The 9,347-nt window shown below is 52.6% G+C and overlaps 1 protein-coding gene across 1 annotated transcript in view; it reads right to left on the bottom strand.

The window, feature by feature from the left end:
• Positions 1-5,145: 5,145 nt before the first annotated feature.
• SMAD3 (SMAD family member 3) overlaps positions 5,146-9,347 on the bottom strand; it is a 96,545-nt gene continuing 92,343 nt past the window's right edge. Inside the window, exon 9 of the mRNA XM_015405559.1 lies at positions 5,146-5,554. Coding sequence (XP_015261045.1) covers positions 5,431-5,554 — 124 coding nt within the window. The 3' untranslated portion in view covers positions 5,146-5,430. The remainder of the gene's footprint in view (positions 5,555-9,347) is intronic.

Raw genomic sequence — 9,347 nt, 5'->3', positions numbered from 1 at the left:
CCCTGGTCGGTGGGGGGGGGGAAGCCACGCCATCTCGTGTCTGCTGCTGCATCTCCACTGCCGGGACACTGTCTCGAGGTTGCCAGCTGGCGACGAGCTTCAAGGCACAAAGAACACCTTTATGGCCACATAAGTCGGAAACCGTTAAGTGCACTTACGGAAGTGAAGCCGGATCGCGCCCTCGCGTTTGGGGGAGAAAAGCCCATCTGCCAACAGAAGGTGAACCACGGGGAACTGTTCACCAATCAATCATATTCTATAGAGCGGGCGTTTTAACTGCACAGAAGTCTCGTATGGCTCAGGAGATTACACGGGAGGAAAGGAACGTACCCTGTGCTTGGAGACGGACTGGGGCGGGAGGGGGCAAAGAAAGCATCCAAACCCTTCAACCTCTCTTCAGGCACTTGGGAAACATCTGCTGCCCTTTGGAATGGGGACGTCGCTTGCGGTTTGGAGGTGAAGCGCATTAAAACCATATCTATATATGCCCATGGGGGCATTGTGAATGGTAAAGGTAAAGGTGTCCCTTGCTCGAAAGCCAGTCGAGTCCGACTCTAGGGTTGCGGTGCTCATCTCCGTTTCCAAGCTGAAGAGCCAGCGCTCTCCGAAGTCGTTTCCGTGGTCATGTGGCCGGCATGACTAAACACCAAGGCGCAGGGAACGCTGTTTACCTTCCCACCGAAGTGGTCCCTATTTATCTACTTGCAATTTCTTGCTTTCGAACTGCTCGGTTGGCAGGAGCTGGAACTAGAGATGGGAGCTCACTCCGTCATGCGGCACACTCGGGTCTCGAACTGCTGAACTACCAACCTTCCACAGCCTGCAGTTCAGCGTCTTAACCACTTGAGCCACCGCAGCTCCATTGTTAATGGACGGCGATGCAAAGTTGGGTGTGCCTTGCGCCATTTCTGAAATGAACCGGGTCAAGTACCAGCTGGGGCCGATCCGGCTTCAGCTTCTGAGATTGGGTTAACCTGGGACATCCGCATAGGACAAAGTTTCCCGGAGGGAGATCCTTTTCACAGTGGAAACAGTGCCGATCTTGTCTGTACACGGTCGCCTCTCTTTTCATTGATAGGGGGGGGGGGTGTCTTCCATCCAAGTACCAGCTGGGGCCGATCCGGCTTCAGCTTCTGAGATTGGGTTAACCTGGGACATCCGCATAGGACAAAGTTTCCCGGAGGGAGATCCTTTTCACAGTGGAAACAGTGCCGATCTTGTCTGTACACGGTCGCCTCTCTTTTCATTGATAGCAGGAAGCCTTGTTGGGTGAACATATATACATGCGGCTGCCTTCTACGGAGCCAGACCTTTGGGCTGCGAAGGTCAGGATCACCTACTGTGACTGGCGGCCGGTCCCCAGGGTCTCGGGAAGACCCGTTTTCACCTACTACCTGGTCCTTTTATCTGGAGATGCCGGGGATAGGACCTGGGACCTTCTGCACGCAAAGCAGAGAATGCTGTTACCTTCCCACAGAAGTGGTACCTATTTATCTACTTGCAATTTCTTGCTTTCGAACTGCTAGGTTGGCAGGAGCTGGAACTAGAGACGGGAGCTCACTCCGTCATGCGGCACACTCGGGTCTCGAACTGCTGAACTACCAACCTTCCACAGCCTGCAGTTCAGCGTCTTAACCACTTGAGCCACCGCAGCTCCATTGTTAATGGACGGCGATGCAAAGTTGGGTGTGCCTTGCGCCGTTTCTGAAATGAACCGGGTGAGGAAGACAGGGCTTTTGTTCACATCGGGGTGGAAAGTGCCATCCGGTAACGCCTGACTCGTGACAACCCCGTAGGGTTTTCAAGGCACAAGGCATTCAGAGGGGGCCTGCCATTGCCTGCCTCTACGGAACGATCCTGGGCTTCCTTTGGGGGGGGGTGTCTTCCATCCACGTACCAGCCGGGGCCAATCCGGTTTCAGCTTCTGAGATCGGGCTAACCTGGGATATCCACGTAGGACAAAGTTTCCCGGAGGGAGATTCTTTTCACAGTGGAAACGGTGCTGATCTTGTCTGTACACGGTCGCCTCTCTTTTCATTGATAGCAGGAAGCCTTGTCGGGTGAACATATATACACACGCGGCTGCCTTCTACGGAGCCAGACCTTTGGTCTGCGGAGGTCAGGATCACCTACTGTGACTGGCGGCCGGTCCCCAGGGTCTCGGGAAGACCCGTTTTCACCTACTACCTGGTCCTTTTATCTGGAGATGCCGGGGATAGGACCTGGGACCTTCTGCACGCAAAGCAGATGCTCTGCCGCTGAGCCACAGCCCCTCCTTATGGCACGTAACACGCAATGAAAACAAGCGTATGCTCATCTCACACACTAAGATTAAGTGTGGATTCCCCCACGTGAATGGCACTCGCAAAAGAACACTCGCTTTGTGTGAAAGGCTGGAAATAAAGGGGGGGTGGTAGGATGCCATTTCAGGGGGTTCTGAATGTCTGGTTCCGCCGCTGATTCTTTATGGGTCCCCCTGGGATTCCTTGCCAATGGTGTCTCCTTGGGCCAAGAAAGAATGAGGCGCGAACCTTTTAAAGCGCAAAAGGGGAGTTTCCCTGAATCAAACGCAGGAAACACCTGGCTGCCCTACTGCAACCCAGTGCTCCACACACACACACCCCAACACCACAGCCTCACTGGAGCGCAACGGCAGCTGTTCGAGCTCAAATCGAACCCGCAGCTAAAGCCAAACCATTTTCATCCTAAGCAGATACAAAAATCTACAAGATCCTAATTCACGGCTATTTGGGGGAAGCCGGCAAACGCGTTCTTTACCCTGGCTATTCTTGGGTCGCCATAAACGTTTCAACCACGCTCCGTTTTAAAAACAGTCACACTGATTCCCCAGCCAGGTCCCACCCACCCCCTCCAGACTGGCAAAAACCATGGGCGAGCAGGAGTTACAGCTCCTTTGGCGTCTTCAGAGTTCATTTTCTCGGGGCAGAAGGCTTTTGAGTGCACGGTGGGCAATATGTGGCCTGGGTCTCGTTTGCCATTTGATGGGGGGGGGATTATTCCATACATTTGTGATCTTAAATGAGCAAAGAATAGTAATGACGTTTCAAAGGAAAACGCCTGTAATGAATCACACAGGACAACTGTTTTCCTATAGTCAATACAGCTGGTTTCCCCCATTTTCAGATATTTCTCATCGTCTGGGCAAGCACCAACCGGGCCCTCTCCTGCACCCCCCCTCCTCACCTCAATAAGCTTCCCCCCCCCGCAAGACTCCCCTTCAGAACAACCAAGCCTTGAGCAGGCCGAGTTCCCTGCAGAGCGCCCCTTTCTGTTTAAGCTTTCTATTTAAGCAGACTCTGGGGAGGGAGTCGTCCCTTACAGAACACCGTTCTAAGAATTAAATCCACCATGCAAAAAGATACGAACTGTGATTTCAATGGTCAGAACGTTTTGCAAAGTACAGGCCAAGAAATCTCTTTTAACAGGTTCCAGACAGCTCCCGGAGTCCTCCAGTAGTTGCCACCAGGTGGCTCCAAGGAAGTCCAAAGCAAAGTCCGGGCAGGTAGCCCATGAGCCCTTCTGGCGTTTGCCCAAGCCTCTGGGAGAAGTCAGGCGCGGCGTCTGCCACACCCACCGCCTGCCTAGGTGTTCTGGGCTATGAAAGAGCCGGTGTGAGAAGCCCGGAAAGAAGAGGTCTGGTTGTGCATTCCCCAAAAGCCTGCCGGTGATCTAGGCTAAGCCCTGACTGGATTTGAACGAGGGGGGGAAATACTTTGGTCTTGTAACACTGATCAGAATACTGACCGCAGAAGCAGGGGTTTAAAATTCGCTCCCGCCGAGTTACGGGACCAAGGTGCTCTTGCTGGCAGGTCAACTCGCCCTCGCATCTGGAATCGTCCCAGGCTTTTCTTTCTGAAAACCTGGACAATTTCGATCCATTATCGGTTGAGAATCCATCTGAAACCTACAGGATTGCCACCCCACCCCACCCCCGCTGCTAGCTTCTACCCGATATCCAGACTGGTCCGCCAGAATAATAGATCAGCTAGGTATGATCGGGTTATGTCCAGCAAATCTTCTGGAAATGGGTCTGAGTAAAGCAAAATCTTTAGTTCATCAGCGCTCGGTTGAGATTGAGGTTCAAACTGATGAAGCCCTTTTACCCAAGATGTACAGTAACCTAAAATCTTGGCCTGGATTTGCAGCAGCACTGTATCTCTCCAACATTACATATGAAAAGTATCGATGGGCTTTTTCTAGAGCGCATTTTGATGCCTTCCCCTCTAACCTCTAACGCCCGCCAGCCTGACCCGTTGGCCTGGGAAAGGGAACAATTCGCTCCCGCCGAGTTACGGGACCGAGGTGCTCTTCCTGGCAGGTCAACTGAAGGAGCACCCCAAATCGCCCTCGCGTCTGGAATCGTCCCAGGCTTTTCTTTCGTAACCCCTTTCTGGCTTGCCTGCCATCTGGCTGAGCCTCTGGCGACCCCCTAAAGTAAGACCGGTGAAGCCCCCACCCCACCCCCCCACCCTGAGGGTCTCCCCGACTGAGTTTTCAGAACTTTAAAGAGGACAACGCGGGAGCTGATATGGAGACTGAGGACTGATCGAGAGGCAAGCGCCCGCTTCCGCAAGTGACTCCGGGTGCAGAAGCAACATCGAAGCAAGCGGAAGGGGGGGGGTGGGGGGGTGGGTGGGGGGGGGGGCTTGGTGTCTGCGCACCGGTGCTCCGTATCCCTCCCGTCGCTGAAGCCCCTGTGGCGGCGACGACACAGCGTTTGTGCTTTCCAGGCTGCCGGAAACGAGAGATTCCTCCTCCCGAGGAAATAATTTAATTCCGGCTCTTCCCCCTGCCCCCACCTCTACCGGCTGTGGGTTTTAATCCGAGGTGCATCTCTCTCGCCCTGCTGCAAGTCGTCCAGCAGAGGCTGGCCAAACAGGAGGGGATGCGGACGCGGAAGGAATGTGACGTGTTTTAACCCGTTTCCTGAGCTGCTGCCTCCCCTCCCACCCCCACCCCAAGGCAGGAGGACCATAGTGAAGGAGACCGCCGTCAAATCGTGATACAGGCGGACGCCCAAAGGGTCACCGACTCTGGCAAAGGTCCAGGCACCCTTCCCCTGATAAACCAGTTGCTTATTGGGCAAAACGTCTTCCACCGCCATCCAAAGCATTGTGACGACCAAGAGAGTTGATGCTTCGGGTACGATCCGCCTCAGAGGGGTTGCGGTAAAGCCGCCGTCCGTGTCCACAGCGCCAGAGCAAAGTTCCACCAAAGAAGACAGGCCTGAGCCCGGAAGACTGCGACCCCCACAGCATCCCGACTGCCGGGTTTCTGGGGCCACGTGGATTGTCTTCCCTTTCGAAATAACAGCAAGTCAGTTCTCGGCGGTGAAGTCCTCAGCCAGGGAGCTGAACGAGGTCGCTCCGTTCGAAAGTCTCGGCCGTGGCCTCAGCGACGGACGTGCCCTTAAGACACGCTGGAGCAGCGGATGCTCGGGGAACCCATTTGGGTCAGGACCTTGTCCAGCCATTGCAGCGGGCCGTTCAGATGGAGCTCGATCCAGCAGGGGGTGCTGGTGACCGTCTGGCGCCTACGGAAAAGAAGGAAGGAATCACTGCCGGGCTGGTTGAGAGAAGGCAGAGACAGCGCATGCGCGGACAAAAGACACCCGTGCTGATTTCGCCTGTATGGTTTCAGCGCATCTTGGTGGAAGGGCAAAAGAGCAAGCCGACACAACCTGAGAGCTGTCGAGCCACGTTCTGTGGCCTCTCAGGTCCTTCCTGGGCAAGGAACAGAACCCTTCAGTGGGCAGCCCACCCCACAGGGCCAGAAACGAGATCACGGGAGGAAGTGGAATTCCAAAAACAACATCCGTGACAAAATTAACGAAGAGTCAATAAAGATAAGTTGCAAAAATGTTTACTGTAGTAATTTCGGTAGAAAATTTTCTTCTATTATCGCTCACACGCTAACGAATACTGCACAATGAACAGTTCGTTTCACAACATTTGCTTTATCTGAGCGTGCAGCAATCCCAATTTTTATCAATCACTACTTATGAACTCCTGAAGGAAACATTCCATGTTGACTCTCTAATAACAGAACCCAAGGTCTTCACAATGTATTAGCTGGATTCTCAAATTTGGATGCCCACTTTTGGCTTTGAGAATCCAGCTAATACACTGTAAACACCTTGGGTTCTGTTATTAGAGAGTCAACATGGAATGTTTCCTTCAGGGGTTGATAAGTAGTGATTGATAAAAATTGGGATTGCTGCACGCTCAGATAAAGCAAATATTGTGAAACGAATTGTTCATTGTGCAGTATTCGTTAGCGTGTCAGCGATAATAGAAGAAGAAGAGATTGGATTTATACCCAGCCCTTCACAACCCAAAGGTGTCTCAGAGTGGCTTACAAACTCCTTTCCCTTCCCCTCCCCACAACAGACAGACACCCTGTGAGGTGGGTGGGGCTGAGAGAGCTCTTGACAGAGACTGCTCTTTTTTTCAAGAACAGCCCTTATCAGAACTATGGCTTGCCCAAGGTCATCCAGCCAGGTGCAAGTGGAGGAGTGGGGAATCAAACCCGCAGTTTAGAGTCCGCACACTTAACCACTACACCAAACTGGCTCCGAAATTACTACAGTAAACATTATCTTTATTGACTCTTCGTTAATTTTGTCACGGATGTTGTTTTTAGGATTCCACCCCGCAGGGTCGGCAGGTGGCTTACAAGCTGTGTGTGTCACAAGGCGCGCAGGCCTGGCCAACAAGTTTCAGAGGGCAGCCATGTTGGTCTGAAGAAGAGCCAGATTCGAATCCAGGAGCACCGGAGAGACCAACCAGATTTTCAGGGCACAAGCTAAGAGTCAAAGCTCCCTTTGAAGAAGAGGAGATCTTGTTGGTCTCTCCGGTGCTACCGGACTCGAATCGAACAGGTCCGGAAAAGAGCAGCCTCGGTCTTTAACTGGGATTTCACCAAGCTGTGTCCACCTAAGACTCAAAATGCTGACTATGGCATCAACTACGCAACCTCTGGCTCTTACGGCTGTTCACCCCCCAGTGTGATATAGGCTCTCCTGGGCCAACTATGCCCCTCTGCTCTGTACGTAGGACAAGCCAGCCTCTACGCAAAAGGATAAATGGACACAGATCTGACATCGAAAATGGCGATATCCAGAAACCAGTGGGAGAACACTTCAGTCTACTAGGACATTCCGTCAAGGACCTAACGGTCACCATCGTTCAACAGGAACGTTTCAAAACCAAAAATCCAACAGGAAGCGGCTGAATTGGAATTTATATGTAAATTTGACCCAGGCAGACTTGGACTGAATAGAGACTCTGGGTGGTTATCGCCTTACCAGAAGTAACTGCCTTTCAGGTAGTCCATGCAGGTTCATCAACGGAAGGAAGGGGTCACACGCAATGTTCCTTCTAAGCTGTGGAGTCTTGTGAGCAAAAATTCTCCTCTGTGAGCTACTGGCATTAAAGTTGTGAGTGAGCGATTTGGCTACTGCATGAATTAGTTTGGTCTGGAGCCATCCCTTCCTGAGCTAAGACAAAAATGTGTGAGCCGGAAGATAAAGACCTGTGAGCTAGCTCACACTAACTCAGCTTAGAGGGAACACTGGTCACACCCAGCCTGGATTGCGCATTCTACCTTTTTCATGGCTTTTGCAACTGCTTTGCATTCACATGGCACCTTCTGCATCCTCTCCCCGCTCCCCTTACCCACCTCTCTATCTCTGGCCATTTTCTTCATACCCTCCATGCATCCGACGAAGAGAGCTGTGTTTCTCGAAAGCTTATGCTACAGTTAAGTTTGTTAGTCTTCTTAAAGGTGCGACTGGGCTCTTTACTATTTTGCAACGCTGACTGTCACCTCAAGGTGGCTTTTCAAAAGTGAAAGGTGGCATTCCCAGGGGGCCGGATTCTGCCTGTGCCGTCCGACTGTTGCATCCGCACCATCCTAAAGTTGTCGGGGCGCATTTCCTGGCTGCTCGCCGTACTTTCCAGGGTCTCTGCGCGTGCCAACCCAATCTGTCCTGGCTGCTCTGTACTCTTCAAAGAGAGGCGCTGCGCCGCTCACCAGGCTAGGAGGGGCAGGCCATGCCCAGCCGTGGGAGGGGGCGCTCCTGCAGCCGCTCCGACGTGGCCTTTCTACTGCCTGACACGGTGCCCCAAAAGAGCAAAAGGAGACAACTCAACCGACTGATGGCGCTTAGGCAGAGAGAAAAGCATGGGGGGTGGGGGGATCCTCGCCACACTGAAGTTATTAACCCATGTTGAGAGAGCAAGCTATGCTCCGTGCAGCACGCCGGCACTAACGAGGCCTTTATTTTGTTCCCCGCACCATTTAGTCATCTGGATCTTGTTAGGAGCGGTGGCCATCGGCCAAGGCGGAAAAGCGCCTGGGCGGGGGAGGTGGGCCCGATCGCAAGACAAAATGGACTCCGAACATCTGGAGAAGTGGAGAAGCGGCACGGAGTAACTCGAGAGCCCTGGGCTCCAGCTCAGATCCCAGAAGCCCGACGGGCCCCTCTGAACGGGACCACGGAGCTCAAGGAGCAAAGACTTCGGAAGGCCGAGTCCGGCTGGAATAACACCTCTCACAACCCAGCAACGGCTGTCAAGTCACAGCCGAGTTATGGTGACTGCATGGGGTTTTCAAGGCGAGAGACATTCAGAGGTGGTTTGCCCTTGCCTGCCTCTGCGGAGCGACCCTGGACTTCCTTGGCTGCTTCCCATCCAGATACTGACCAGGGAGTTGGGAGTAAGCAGTGAAGTGGCTAAATTTGCGGATGATACGAAGGTGTTCAGGGTGGTGAAAACCAGGGAGGATTGTGAGGCACTCCAAAGGGATCTGTCAAGGATGGGCAAGTGGGCGTCAACATGGCAAATGGGGTTCAATGTGGCCAAGTGCAAGGTGATGCACATTGGAGCCAAAAATCCTAACTATAAATACACACTGATGGGGTCTGAACTGGCAGAGACTGATCAAGAGAGAGATCTTGTAGTATATAACTCACTGAAAATGTCGAGACAGTGTGTGACTGCAATAAAGAAGGCCAATGCTATGCTGGGGATTATTAGGAAGGGTATTGAAAACAGATCAGCCAACATCATAATGCCCCTGTATAAATCAATGGTGAGACCTCATTTGGAATACTGTGTGCAGTTCTGGTCACCACACCTTAAAAAAGAAATTATAGCTTTGGAAAAAGTGCAGAAGAGGGCAACTCGAATGATAAAACGGTTGGAACACTTTCCCTATGAGGAAAGGCTAAGGCGCTTAGGGCTATTTAGCTTGGAGAAAAGATGACTGAGGGGTGGCATGATTGAGGTTTATAAGATGATGCCTGGGATAGAGCAGGTAGGGAA

The sequence above is a fragment of the Gekko japonicus genome, unplaced genomic scaffold, assembly GCF_001447785.1.
Source record: "Gekko japonicus isolate JY-2015 unplaced genomic scaffold, Gekko_japonicus_V1.1 scaffold2706, whole genome shotgun sequence".
Taxonomy (NCBI): domain Eukaryota; kingdom Metazoa; phylum Chordata; class Lepidosauria; order Squamata; family Gekkonidae; genus Gekko; species Gekko japonicus.
The sequence above is the reverse complement of the archived record's forward strand: the minus strand, read 5'-3'. Positions and strand labels throughout refer to the sequence as shown.